This window comes from Balaenoptera physalus, assembly GCF_965194825.1.
Source record: "Balaenoptera physalus genome assembly, chromosome: 10".
Taxonomy (NCBI): Eukaryota; Metazoa; Chordata; class Mammalia; order Artiodactyla; family Balaenopteridae; genus Balaenoptera; species Balaenoptera physalus.
The window spans coordinates 15614740-15629838 of NC_138889.1; the positions used below are offsets into that span (position 1 = coordinate 15614740).

At 44.9% G+C, this 15099-nt stretch overlaps 1 protein-coding gene across 9 annotated transcripts in view; it reads left to right on the top strand.

Moving 5' to 3' along the window:
• The window catches only part of FXYD6 (FXYD domain containing ion transport regulator 6), a 32633-nt gene that overhangs the window by 15861 nt on the left and 1673 nt on the right, over positions 1-15099 (top strand). For 3 of the 9 annotated variants that reach the window (XM_082411205.1, XM_082411201.1, XM_082411199.1), the window contains 6 exons: positions 10928-10990; positions 11586-11624; positions 11745-11819; positions 12430-12466; positions 13259-13308; positions 13850-13900. In XM_082411205.1, the coding sequence (XP_082267331.1) occupies positions 10928-10990; positions 11586-11624; positions 11745-11819; positions 12430-12466; positions 13259-13308; positions 13850-13878 (293 nt within the window). In that variant the 3' untranslated portion in view covers positions 13879-13900. Of the gene's footprint in view, positions 1-7339; positions 7559-10401; positions 10535-10927; positions 10991-11585; positions 11625-11744; positions 11820-12429; positions 12467-13258; positions 13309-13849; positions 13901-15099 lie in introns of those variants that run through there. The other 6 variants (XM_082411203.1, XM_082411200.1, XM_082411197.1 and 3 more) reach the window with 5 other exon arrangements.

Genomic DNA, 15099 nt, shown 5'->3' on the forward strand with positions numbered 1-15099 from the left:
ATTGGCTGCCATCACTCATCTTGGGGCCCCAGTCTCCTCAAAAAAAAAGTAAGAGCTTTCATCTCAATCATTCTAACTCACTGGCATTCTGTGATTCTAACTCCATCTGGTAAACCTCAGATCTTGGTTATATCCTATTTATATACAGTGGAATTTTCTTTTAACCAGCTTCTTTGTCGCAAAGGTTTGGATATGTCATAGGCTAAATCATACAATAACGTGTCTAGGGTAACCTGTTAGCCTAAACATTGGGGGCTCAGGCATTCTGTGACCCCATAAAAGGCTCCCTTCTGGCATGTCCTGTCTGGAGAGGGGACCTCATCTTTCTTTGGGGATCCTGCCAGTACCCAGGCCTTGATGATACCCCTGGGCATGTTTTTGATGGGCTGAACCCAAAGGAAGGCAAGCAGGTGGGATGGGAGGGATGGGAGGTGAGGCCTTGGGGGCTGAGTGAGACAGAGAGGAGGTTGGGATAATGATGTACCACTGTAATTTGGAGCCTATGCATTTTAAAGGGAGGTCATTTCTGAGTTATTTTCACAATAGAACTGGGTATTCTGATCTACCTCACTGCTGCGTGGAATCAAAAATAATATAGCATGACGCTATATCATCAACTAGTGGCTTCTCTTTCTGAGCAGCTTTTACCCAGCAATTATGTGAAATTATGTGACTCAGTATGGAAAGATAATCACCAGAGAAACTCTTCTGATTGCTTTCTCCTGCACATGCAGAAAAGCAAGTGTGCAGACAGCAGAAAGATCAGGGAGGAAAATTATCATGGATGTGCTATTGCCACCGAAAGTGTCAGCTGTTTACCAATGTAGAGATAAATGAGAGCATGGAAAGGAACAGAAAAATGAATGGAAAATCAATTTTTTCTCAGACGATGCTACAGAGGAAGCAAAATGTGGCTGGTTCCATTTTCTAGATGGGGATGATCTGAATGGTCTAGAGTTCAAGACCCCCCATCTAACAGTGATGATTTCGCCAGAGCCCCATCCTAGGGAGCCAGGTCCTCAGGCACCCCCAGGTAGGGGGTCCATGACCTCACATGCACAGGAAGCTAAGGTAATATTCCCGAACCCCCTCTCCCAGCTCCACCCAATTCTGCCTTGCTTTTTCGTCTTCCAAAGATCCCTCCATCCTTTCTTCCATCGACTTCTTAAACTCTGTGGCCTGGAAATGAGATGTACCACTTCTACCACCTCTAATCTCTCCCTCCCCATAGCCAGCCCCAGGCAGCCCAGCTTCCTTTCTGGGATAAAGGAATGTGTGGGAACCGGGAGGGTGTAGGACACTGAGGGGCCGTTGTGTGCGAGGGAGGGAAGGCAGAGAGAGAGTCCCTTGGTGCATCAGTGCGAGAAAGGCGTTTTGTGTCCCGTCAGAGGCTCTGTATGTGTACTTGGCCACTCGACTCGGGGGCAGTGCCAGGGGTACCAACAGGATTTTAAAAAATGGGTGTGGGGAGCCAAGAGGCACCCTGAGGAAGCTTGTGCTGAGGTGTGGCTGGTATAGTCCAGGCCTGGGCAGCAGCTTGAAGGAGGGAAGTTGGTCCCTTTTCAAATCTGTAACAGTATTTCTTTCAGCTCACTGTAACTTGATCTGGAATGTTTTCTTTAGAATACAAAGACAGGTCTTTACTCTTTAGCCTGGCATTCAAGATCCTCTAGAGGCTGTCTCCCAACTGTCTTATCAGAATTCTCACCACCCACACCCTCATGCTTCACACAACCCGATTATTCACTGTTTTGGAAGGTATCTTACTCTAGAAATGGCAAATACTTTGCAGATGGCTGTCACGGCCCCCTCCAGTGCTATGTAGACATTACTCATGGATGAAGGCCCTCTCTCCTGCCCCACTTCATTCAGAATCCTTCTGAGGAAGCCACTTCAGGCGACCACTATTTTTTTTTTTTTTAATTTATTTTTGGCTGCGTTGGGTCTTCGTTGCTGCGCGCGGGCTTTCTCTAGTTGCGGCGAGCAGGGGCTACTCTTCGTTGTGGTGTGCGGGTTTGTCATTGCAGTGGCTTCTCTTGTAGCGGAGCACGGGGTCTAGGCACGCGGGCTTCAGTAGTTGTGGCACGTGGGCTCAGTAGTTGTGGCTTGTGGGCTCTAGAGCGCAAGCTCAGTAGTTGTGGCTCACGGGCTTAGTTGCTCTGCAGCACGTGGGATCTTCCTGGACCCAGGGCTCGAACCCGTGTCCCCTGCATTGGCAGGCGGATTCTTAACCACTGTGCCACCAGAGAAGCCCAGATGGCCACTACTGAATGAAGTACCTTGAGGTGCCACTTGAACCGAACTTGAACTTGAATACTATTTGTTATCCCCGCTTCCCATTTTCCCTTCTCACTGCCTTTGCTCATGCTGTGTCCTCTGCCAGAATGCCCTTCCTCTTGTCTCTTCTTACCCCTGTCCATCAAAATCCCATCCTGCTTTCAAGGTTCAGCTGAAATGTCAACTCCTCCATGGAAACGTCCCAGGTCTCCTGTTGTATTCCCTGCTCCCCTTTTCCGTGCCCTGCTGGCTGATCCTTGAATGTAGTCTCTGCCTCTTGTGAAGCTCTCTTCACACTTGCTGATACACCAGAGCCCTCTGCTTTCAAACCTTGCCGCCCTGTCCTGTTCACCTGTTTATCCCTTGCAGAATCCGGGATCGTATAACCCCGTCTAGGAATTCAGTGTGTATGTGTGGGGGGGATTAACTTGAACGTGAGCATCTATGGAGGTGATTGGGGGGAGCTGAGGGGAAGGTGTAGCAGTGACTAGTGGCCTGGTACCCTTGATATGAGTCCTTCCTACTCCCAGGAGGGGCCCTGCTTGCCTAATAACCCCTCTCCTGGCTAGAAGCAAGTCCCAGCTGCTACCCCCGTTCAAGGGGAGGGCATTACACAAAGGTTTGAATGCTAGAAGGTTGGAATTATTGGGGATCACATTAGAGTCTGTTCACCAGAAGGGTAAAATTATAAACAAAAACTGAGTTTATAACTAACAGATCTTCATTAAAGAAAATTCTAAAAGATGTTCTCCGGGAATTAAGAAAATGGCTTGATGGATGTCTGAGATTCAAAAGGAATCATGAACAAATGAGTTAGTAAATAAGTTGTATTAGTTATCTGTTGCAACATAACAAATTACCCCCAAACTCAGTAGCTTAGAACAACAAACATTTGTTATCTCACACAGTTTCTGAGGGTCAGGAGTCAGGCAACAGCGTAGCTGGGTGGTTCTGCTCGAGGTCTTTGACGAGGTTGCAGTCAAACTGGCAGCCAGGGTGGCAATCAGTGAGAGACTGGAGAACCTGCTTCCATGCTCACTTACATGGTTCGTGGCAGCCTTACTTCCTAGTGGGCTTTTGAACTGCGGCTCTCAGTTCTTTGCCACGTGGGCCTCTCCACAGGGATGCCCGAGCATCCTTAAGACATGGCAGGTAACTTTCCCCAGAGCAAGCAATCCGAGAGAGAGAGAGCAGGAAAAGAAAGCTGTGGTGCCTTTTATAATCTAATATTGGAAGTGACGTATCAGTTCTGCCATATATTATTGGTCACACAGACTAACCCTGGTGCACTGTGGAAGGGGACTATACAAGGATGTGAATACCAGGAGGTACTGGGGGCTCACTTGAAGGCTGGCCACTATACACATGGGTGAATCTAAACAAGTGTTCTTTCCAAGAAATAGAAACACTAATATCTGTTTCATAGGATTAAGAAAAGAACTGAAAATTTGTACAGTAATAGCATATATATCATGAAGGGGGTGATTTGTATTTTTCAAGAAGAGTATTTTACCTAATAACTATTATACATTTTAACTTTAGACTTTTAAAATCTTTGCTAAATCGAATACTGTTTTGGTCTGTTCAGAGGCTGCTATAACAGCATACCATAGACTAGATGGCTTATAAACAATAGAAATTTATTTCCCACAGATCTGGAGGCTGGAAAGTCCAAGATCAAGTTGCCAGCAGATTCAGTATCTGATGAGGGCCTGCTTCCTGGTTCATAGACAGCGTCTCCTCACTGACCCCTCACATGGAAGAAGGGGCAAGAGGGCTCTCTGGGGTCTCTTTTAGAAGAACACTAATCCCATCATGAGGGCTCCCCCTACTCATGGCCTAATCACCTCCCAAAGGCCTACCTTCAAATACCATCTCATTGAGGATTAGGTTTCAACATATGAATTTTGGGAACACAAACATTCAGTCTATAGAAAATACAAATGGTAAAATTCCAAAGGTAACCACTAAAAGACTAGAAATAACTTGTGTAATTTCTCAAGCAGTAGAGGGAGAAAATGAATAAGAAAAAAAAAAAAAGTCAAAAGAGAAATACACATAAGAAAAGTAGGGAAAAACAGATGGTAGAAATCAGACCAAATATGTCAATAGTCACAATAAAGTTAAATGCAGTAAACTTGACAGTTAATTATCAGGTTGAATTTTTAAAAATCTAGCTCTTTACATTTATAAGATGGTAAGATACACACAATGTGTAAAGACACAGAAAGGTAGAAAGTAAAATGGAATTTAAGACAGGATCCCTATATAATCCTAAAAGATCCAACTCACAGGACAACGTAACAGTTTTAAACTTTCTGTTACAATATTGTGAGAAACACAGGGATAAATTTATATATCCTTCCTCACAGTGGTAGATTTTAAAGCACCTATCTCAGTTTTTGGTAGGTCACACAGTCAAAAGCTGAGAAAATATATAGAAATTTAAATAACACCATTAATAATCTTAATTTAATGGGCATATAGAACTTTTTTCCCAACAATGAAGGAATTACACAGAATATAATTTTTGAAATAAATAACCGTATACTAGATCATAAAGCAAGTCTCAGTAAATTTCAAGGTATCTATATCCTACAGACCACATTCTCTGACCGCAGTGCACTTGTTAGAAGTCAGTCACAAAGGCAAATTAAAGATCACTATACATTGGGACATTTAAAAAACATGCTTCTTAATGCACAGGTCAAATAAATTATAATGCAAGTCTAAAGTACTAAGAACTAAACAATAATCAAAAAGCCACATTTCAAAGCTTATATTTGGAGTGAAAGTGGCACTTAGAGGGTTATATAGTCTTTTTTATTTATTTATTTATTTATTTATTTATTTATTTATTTATTTAGGGCTGCATTGGGTCTTCGTTGCTGCACGCGGGCTTTCTCTAGTTGTGGCGAGCAGGGGGTACTCTTGGTTGCGGTGCGTGGACTTCTCATTGCGGTGTCTTCTCTTGTTGCAGAGCATGGGCTCTAGGTGTGCGGTCTTCAGTAGTTGTGGCGCATGGGTTTAGTTGCTCCATGGCATGTGGGATCTTCCTGGACCAGGACTTGAACCCGTGTCCCCTGCATTGGCAGGCGGATTCTTAATCACTGTGCCACCAGGGAAGCCCTGGTTATATAGTCTTAAATGCTGATATTAGAAAACAAGAAAGGCTAAATACTAATGAACTAGGCATCCAACACAAGATAAATCTAAAGAAAAAAACAATAGAATAAACTCAAAGAACCTATAAGGGCAGAATTAAGAATAAGTTAAAACACACTATAAAGAGGATCAATAAAACCAGGAGTTGGTTCTTTGAAAAGACTAATAAAATAGTTAAATCTCTAGTGACACCAATTAAGAAAGGAGTTGTCACAAATAAACAATATTAAGAATGAAAAAAGGACATAACTACAGATCCAACAGAAATGAATGATTTCTAATGATAACTAGAAAATACTATAAACAACTTTATGATAATAAATTTGAAAGCAGAAAAGGGCAAATTTCTATAAAGATTATAACTCACTAACTATATAAAAGAAGAAATAGAAATCTTAAGAGTGTCATAGCCATTAACTAATTGAATAGGCCAGTTAAAATCATCCCACAAAGAAAATACTTAGTCAGATGATTTTACAGTTTAGTTCTACCAAACATTCAAAGAACAGACTATTCCAATCTTCTGCAGACTCTTCCAGGGAATAGCAAGAGAGGAAATACTTGTTCTGTGAGGCCAGTACTACCATGATACCAAAACCAGACAAGGTAAATACAATACAATAAAAATTGCAGCCCAATCTCACTCATGCACATAAATGCAAAAATCGTAAACAAAATATCAGCAAACCAAATCGATCAGTTTATTAAAAAGATAATACAGTGGTTTCATCCCAGAAATGCAAGGATGATTTAACATTAGATAATCTGTACATACAATTTACTTCGTTAATAGATTAAAGGTTAAAAAACATAGATGTAGAATACTTGTTCATAATGAATATAAAACAGAAACATCTTGGAAACCCAGGATTAGAGGGGAACTTCTAAAGCATTAGAAGAAATCTATTTAAAATTAGTAATTTAATTTTTTATCCCATTATACACACACACACGCACACACATATATCACATTTTCGTTATCCATTCTCACCACACACAAACAAAAGGTAATTATGTGAGGTGATAGAGGTGTTAACTAATTTTATTGTGGTGATATTTTGCAATATATGCATGTATCAAATTGTCACATTGTACACCTTAAACTTACACAGTGTTATGTCACATCACAGTAAGCTGGGGAAAGATTAAAAATAAGCACACACACAAATAAAAAAATTGGTGATAAGACTGTATGTGTGTCAATGTCTATTATCACTGCTTCTATTCTATATTTTACTATAAGTTCTAGCAGTACAGTATGACAAGAAATAGAAATAAACAGTGTAAGTGTTGGAAAAGAAGAAGCAATCCTATATCATTTACAGATGATATGTCCACAGAAAACCCAAAAGAATCTATAGGTAAATTATTAGAAATAGAAAGAGAATTTAGCAAGATTATTGAATTTAAGATCAGCATATACAAATCAATTGCTTTTCTCCATACCAGCAAAAATTAGAAAACACACACAAGAGATAGCACTTAAAATAGCAATAAAAATTATAAGATACCTAGCAGTATGTCTAACAGAAGATATAAGACTTAGATGAAAGCATTTATTAAAACTTTATTAAAATACATTGAAAGGACCTAAACAAATGAAAAGATGTATTTATAGAGAGGAGACTCAAGATCACAAAAATGTCAATTGTCCCCATATCATTCTATAGATAGATGCATTGCAATTCCAATGAAAATCCCAACGATTTTAGATGAATTTGACAGGCTGATTCTAGAATTTATATATAAGAGCAAAAGACCAAGAATAGCAAAGACATTCCTGAAGGAAGAGGCAAGAGAGGCAGAGAAGAAAGGAGAAAAAGAAGAGTAAGCTTCTCCCACCACATGGGGAGATTACCGTAAAGCTGTAGTAATTGAGACACCGATTTTGTTGCAGGTATAGACAAACTGACCAATAGATCCAAAGAGAAAGCCCAGAAACAGACCCACACCTGAATAGAAACCAGATACAGGGCACAAGTGGCTGTGCACATCATGAGGGAAGATGTCGCAGATGGTGCCAGGACAACTGGTTGTCAGATGGAAAAAGCAAGAATTAGATCCCGACCTCATGCCGTCCATAAACATCAATTCTGGATGAAATACAGATTTAAATGTAAAAGACAAAACTTTAAGCTGTTTAGAAGAAAATTCTTTGACTCAGGGTGACAAGGAATATCTTTAAACAAAACACAAAGATCATTGCATTCAATTACATTAGAATTAAATTCTGTTCATTGAGAGACAATAAAAAAGTAAAAAGGCAAGGCACTAATTGGGAAGAGATATTTGTAAGAGTTAATGACAAAGATTTAGTATCAAGAATAATAAGTGAACAATAATAATGTCAACCCATTTGAAAAATTAGCAAAAGACATGAAAGGCACATCACTGATGAAGAAACAAGAAATGCAAATAAATAATCAGAAGCCCATCTCCATTACTAAGTAATCAAATTAAGACCATATTTTACACCTCCAGAATGGCAGAAATTAAGCAGTCTGATAATATCAAGTATTGATAAGGATGTAGAGTAATGGTAACAGTCATATGCAGCTGGTGGGATTTTAAATTGGGGGTGGTCACTTTGGAAAACAATTTGAAATTATTCCATAAAGTTGACAATTTGTATGCTATACAACCCAACAACCTCACTCCTAGACTTATCTCTAGAACATAATTTTTCAAACTGCAGAGCGACCCATTAATTAATTAACAGGTCTAGGGACTTCTCTGGTGGCGCAGTGGTTGAGAATCCACCTACCAATGCAGGGGACATGGGTTCTAGCCCTGGTCCGGGAAGATCCCACATGCCGTGGAGCAACTAAGTCCCTGCTCCACAACTACTGAGTCTGCGCTCTAGAGCCCACGAGCCACAACTGCTGAGCCCACACGCCACAACTACTGAGCCCACGAGCTGCAACTACTGAAGCTCGTGCACCTGGAGCCTGTGCTCCACAACAAGAGAAGCCACTGCAATGAGAAGCCTGTGCACCGCAATGAAGAGTAGCCCCCACTCACCACAACTACAGAAAGCCCGCGCACAGCAATGAAGACCCAATGCAGCTAAAAAGAAAAAAAAAAAATTAATTAATGGGTCTAGCCATTAATTGACTTAGCCACTTTTTTTAAAAAAAGAAACAAAGTAGAATAGAAAATATCAGAGGCCATCATTTGTACCGGATTCCAATGTAAAAAATATTTCATGTGAAAGTGATAGTGAAAAGATTTGAAAAACAGTGCCCTTGGAACTCTTGCCTGTGTGTGCTGGGCAACAAACACAAATATGTTAAAAAAAAAACTGCATTATTTATAATAGCACAAAATTGGGGGTAGGGAGATATCCATTGATAGGAGAATGGACCAATACATGATAATGTTTACCTGCACAATGGAATATTACACAACAATGAAAATGAATGAACTATGTTTATGAATGAATCGTAGAAATGTAACGTTGAACAACAACAAAGCCAGTCCCAGAAAAATAAACAAAATAATATAGAGCTCAAAAATCTCCACCAAACAATGTATTATTTAGATATATATGTGATAAATATATTTTTAAAAAGAAGAGCAAGTTATATATCCATACAATGGAATATTATTCAGCCATAAAAAAGTACTGATACATGCTACAGTATGGATGAACCTTGGAAACCTTATGCTAAGTGAGAAAAACGATGCAAAAGGACATGTATTTTATGACACTTTTATATGAAATGTCCAGAGTAGGCAAATCCATAGTGACAGAAAGTAGATTAGTGGTTGTCAGGGACTGGGAGAAAGGAAAGATGGGAAATGACTGCCAGTGGATACCAGCTTTCTTTTTGAGATGATGAAATGTTTCTTAGTGCTGATGGTTGCACAGTTTTGTGAATATACTAAAAATCATTGAATCGTACATTTTAAAAGGATGAATTTCATGGTATGTGAATGGTATCTTAATTAAAATTTTTTTTTTTAAGAAGAGCAAGGGACTGATTAAAAATATATATTCAGGGTACTCTTTACTTCTGGGAGTAAGGCAGAGGGATGGGTTGGAGGAAAATAGAAGTAAATGTAGCAGTACGTATAAAGTTCTAGTTCTTAAGTTACTTAATGGGTGTTTCCTTTATGTTTCATTACATGTGTGTTACATATATTTTTGTACATATAAAATGTAACATGAAACTTAAAAGAAATACAAATATTAAATGAAGTAGCATTCAAGGCAAATGACTGCCTTGTGAGAAATGCTCCTTGAATTGGGAGTCCAGAGTTCTGGGTCTGTGCCTTGGCCTGACTCTGGATGGAGCTGTTCTGACCTCTGCTGGCTGGGAGGTGAAGGGCAGCTGGGGGCTGCCGGCTGCGGGGCCGGAACGGAATAGGGCGTGAACCGACAGAGCAAGCATGGTCCTGGCCACTAGACAGTGTGCAGGGGGTTAGGCCGCTGCCAGTCTCACCCCACTAAGAAAGAGCAAGCAGCCCCACTAAGAAAGAGCAAGCAGCCTTGGGCTTTCATGTTTCGGGTTTCATTCCCCTTTCCTCTCTGGCTCTTTACCACACTCCTTTAATTAAGCGCAGGAATGAGGTGTGTGTAACTGCACCGAAATCCATCCCTGGGAGGGACCAACCGGCCCTGCCCTCTGCCTCCATCCAGGGGCCACTGACCCCAGAGACCAGGGCCTTGAGCTCATGAGCAGAAGTCTCAGGCCCCTTCTGGGGAAGGAGAGGCCAGGGCGCCGATGCTCAGAGAGCATGTCTCCGTGCTCCCTTTGTTTAATCAAACCACCTATCTGGAGGATTATGAACTAAAGTCTATAGGAAGAGTTGACCTGGGCACTTTGGAGGTGAGAGCGTGTGGGGTACCTTGATGGAGAGCTGTCAGCATTTCAGGGTTTACTCTAAAGAGTCCAGGAAACAGCAGGCCTTCCTCCCCAACCCCTGGCTGGACTAGGGGGGCATTGGCTTATCTGCCCCATTTAATCTGATAGAAAGAAGAACTTCCGCCAGTGGGTGTCGATTGTAGGGAACCAGGCCAGGAAGTCCCAGACGTCTTAATGAGCTAGAGATGGCCATGTCTCTAGGTGGCCCAGAGAGGAGGACACCGGTGAGGTGATCTCCCAAGCCCTTGGGGTTTTATGGCTTTGGCACGAGAGAGGCAGCCGGGCAGAGGCGTTCCTGAGCTGCGTTGGGATCCAGACTGTGCCACTCGCTACCATGAGTGTCCTTTCACCTCCTTAAGCTCAGTCTTTTCACCTGCAAAATGGGTCAGTCACAGTGCCTGCTAGTTGAACTGATTCTGTCGTAATTGAACTCATGCGTGCAGAGCACTCCGTAAGGAGTCTATAAATGTCAGCTGCTTTGGCTTTGTTGTCCGACCTCACACCGTGTGGAGAGAGCTCAGAGTCGGGGTGGGAATCCGATTGGGGCCCTCGGCGGGCTGAGGGTTAGAGTGGGGAGTCTCTTACCGAGAGAGTCATTTCCCTCCCTCCGTCCCCAGACGCCATGGAGGTGGTGCTGCTCTTCCTGTGTGGCCTGCTGGCCCCGGCGGTCCTGGCCAATGGTAAGTACCCCTTTCTGGTGGAAGGTCCAGGCCCTTTGGGACACTAGGGTTGGGGAGGCTCTCAGATTCTACATGTCTGACCAGCTGTCCCACCTTTAGTCAGCAAAGAAAGTCCTGGAAGGCAGCAGCTAACACAGCCCCTATTCCAGCCTGCCCACCTCTCCCCACGGGCTCCAGCCCTCAAGCCCACCAGGTCCCTGTAGACTTTTAACCTGAACTCTGGGAGTCAGACTCGCACCTCAGTCTCTAGATTGTGCAAGTCACATGTCCTAACATGGTCTCGGTTTCCCCACCTATAACAAGAGGAGAATAGACCCTGCCTTTTGATGATGACGTAAGATAAAAAGGAGCAATAAATGTGGATGCTGTGAATGCAGACTCTGATTGGTGCTCTGAGCTGCACCTGCCTTTGGCTTCCAGGCTGGCCCTGGCAGGCAGGCCCACCCTTCCGTGCTTCTCTGGGCATCTCTGCTTCATGGGCCCTGTTTCCCAGGAATTCCCTTGTGGGGAGTGAGGCCTGTAAGACAAGGTAGGATATTTGGGAATCAGGATGTGTAGCTGTCTCCCTCTTGTCTACACCTGTTTGTTTTTCTAGCAGCTGAGCAGGAGAAAGAAAAAGACCCTTTTCATTACGGTGAGCAGGGACGGCAACCCTGGGTGGGGAGGGGGAGGCACAGCCCCATCCAGGGGAGGGATGGACACGCTCTCCCTGGCCCTTCCCCTCTTCCGTCTCTCACTCTTGTTCCGTTGGCAGACTACCAGACCCTGAGGATCGGGGGATTGGTGTTTGCTGTGGTCCTCTTCTCGGTGGGGATCCTGCTTATCCTAAGTAAGTTTGTTTGTTCCTTTGTTCACTCTAAGGGCGACGTCTGCAGCTGTGAAGTGAGTGGCGAACAGTGTAAGAGACTGGCGGTTCTCTTTCCTGGAGAGGGAAGGAGCCTGTCTGTCTTCCTAGTTATCTCCAGGGCCTAGTACACTGCTGGGCACATAATAGGTGCTCAGTGAAACAGTGAAGAATGAACAAAATCAGTGCTCGATGAAAACAAGCACAGATACGAAGGGGCGGAGGTGGCTGTCCCGGTGCTGTACCCATCCGGGCGCGGGTGGGGGAGTCACAGGAGAGGCGACAGGGGCTGTCCTTAGAGTGCTCCGAGGGGCGTGCCCCTGCGTGTGTTTCCCCTCGTGAGCCTGGGCTGCACGCAGCTGTCTGCGTTTACATGGTCAAGCAGACGGTGGTGCTGTAGCCATCCAAGCTGCTGACGGTTGAACCTTGGCCTCCGAAGAGCCCTGCTCCAACCAGGGATCGCCGCACGCAGCTGTGCAAACCGTGCAGTGCCCAGGAGTCGGGGCTGCTGTTCGCACGGTCCCACAGACTCACCGGGCGGCCCTGCTGTGGCTAAGCCAGGACATTGACCTTGGATGGTTTCTTTGCCTTTCAGGTCGCAGATGCAAGTGCAGTTTTAACCAGAAGCCGCGGTAAGGATGCCATGGCTGTGGACATCTGGGGTGATGACGCTAAGAGGGGACAGGGAGGGGCCTGTGGTGTGTGACCCCAAATGAGTGTGCTTTGGGATTCTTGTCTCAGAAACAGGCTGTGTGTGTTGGGGTAGAGGTAGAAGTTTTGAGGATTGTCAGGCAGCCTTTGGGGCAAAGGAGAGGTCAAAACATCAAGGGTTAGCCCATCCTTCTTTTTTCTGATGTATGTGTGGGGTGGGGGAAGGGGGAGAAGATGCTGGATCCTTGTCTGGAGGCCCTTGATTTGGGCTTGGGAGAAGGGAAACACAGGGCCTCCGGGCCTCTCTTGAGATCTGTCTCCTCTCTTCAGGACTTGTGACACTGCCCTGTGGTCACCTGCTCAGGAGGTTCTTTGAGCTTTGTGGAATCCTGGGCTTCCTTTCGCCCACCCTCTACCTCCACCTAAGGGCACAACCCATTAGCCCACCATGGTGACCCAGGGCAGCGCTGGACCTCAGGAGTCCAAAGTCTGTGGCAGGACACGACCTGATGCCCCATGCAGCCCTAGGCCATCCCTTCCCAGTACTTAGCTCTCCCAGGGGCCGACACTGAAGGGTGCCTGTAAGTTGCCCTGACTCCATCCCCTTTGGCCCTGGCCTCCCCCGCCCCGTGAGCCCCGTGGTGGAGAATGATCTGCCATGACTTGGAGGAGACGGAGCCCAGGGCCCTGGAGAGTGAGGGCAAGGTGAGTGGCGATGCTCTCTGGGTTTGCCCTGGACACCTCTGACGGGCTTGCCTTTCATCCTCTTGCAGGGCTCCAGGGGACGAGGAGGCCCAGGTGGAGAACCTCGTCACTGCCAATGGTAAGTGTCAGGCCCACCCGCCCAGGTGGGATGGAGGGAATAGGCAAGGGTTCTCCTATAGCTTGAGGGTGGGGGACGGTTGCCAGGTGTCGCCGTCTCTTGAGAGCTGGCTGATCAGACGTGCTTCCATAGTGCCAGAGTAGGGGGTCCCCAGGGCCTCTGCTCTGCATCACTCCCTCACCTCCACCAACAAGCTGCTGCTCCTGACGGCTGCTATTTACAGGGAATCCGCTTAGTGTTTGGCATGATACAAAGTGCTTCACTTCTCATTTAATGGGCGCACAGCCCCATGAGGTAGGCATCGCTCTGCACATTTTACAACCAAGGGGCTCAGAAAAGTTAAGGAACGTGCCAGGTTCTCTAACAGGCAAATAACAGGACAAGGATCTGCCCCAGGTCTGTCTGACTCGAAATCCACATGAGTCACCTTTGCGGTGCGGGTCAGGCTCCCCCAGAGACAGGCACGGTCACGGCTGCTGCAGGGGTGGCCCGCTGGGGTGAGGGGTTCATTCACTACCCTCCATTCTGGTTCTCTTTCCAGCAACGGAGCCCCAGAAAGCAGAGAACTGAAGTGCAGCCCTCAGGCACAAAGGTGAGATGCTGTCTACCTGCATCCTCCTGTCACCATCACTGTTCTGACTGAAGTCTGGCCGAGGAGTCATCAGGGAAGATTTGGGCTAGCTTTTGCAACGCGCACAGCTTTTATTATGAGCTGTGCTCTGACGAGGCTCGTGTCTGAAGGGTGATGAGACAGACGGATTGAAACCTCCCAGGTGTACCACACACACACACACAGAATGAGCAGTCAGGAAATAGAGCTTCCATACAAGCCAGCGGTCAAGTTGATAGGGGGCCATCCTAGCTACCACGTGGGCATGACTTGGGACAGAATTAGAGTCAATGAAATACTCCTAATATCAAGGTAGCATAAAGACAATGGCTTTCAGTGATGATTCAGAGAGTATCTTCAGGCCGCTTTTTAAAGTTAACATTTTATTTTTAAACTTTCCAACCCTACACAAAAGTAGGGAGAATAGTATATGACCCCTCCCATACCAGCATTATCAGTTCTTGATGTTAAGGGACACTGTTTTTAGTTCTATTTAGTATCCATTTCCATTGTTCATTATATCAACAGTAATGCAGGAAAGTAATAACTTAAATGCTTTACAGTTTTCAAAATGCTGCCACAAACACAAACTCACTCAAGCCTGCCAGAAGATGTGAGAAGGACAGGTAGGGTTTAGCCCCATTTTAAAGATGAAGAAACTGAGGTCAGAGAGAGTAGCCATACATATAGTAAGTAACAGGCTGGAACTCGAGCTCAGGGCTTTGTAGTTGAGTGCTGCATTTCACTACACCCCTCTGCTCCTGCCCGTCTCCCTTTATGATATACCCTGGCATATACTGGGGCGTGGTGGGGATCAGTGTTCTATCAGCTCACTTCTGCCTTCTTTTCCACACAAATAAGGGATATACTTTATCTTAAATCGTAAGTTAAAGGAGATTTCTGGATGTAAAATCCCTGATACACCAGCTTTTACCGTCATGGTAATAACACAGGGTACTTGTGGAGCATTTGAATTCTTTCCTAAGGGTGGTCAGAGTGGGGCTCATTACCTCCTATCTTCTAGCTGGGCCTCGGGAAGGTTAAGGATGCCTCAGTTTGACATGGCCATAGATCCAATCCAGGAGGCAGGCATCCCAGCTGCAGCTCGGTGTTCTGTCTATGTCGTGGCAGCTGGCAGCTCGGAATCTGGGGAGCAGTGTGGGAAGGCTCCAGGGAGAGAG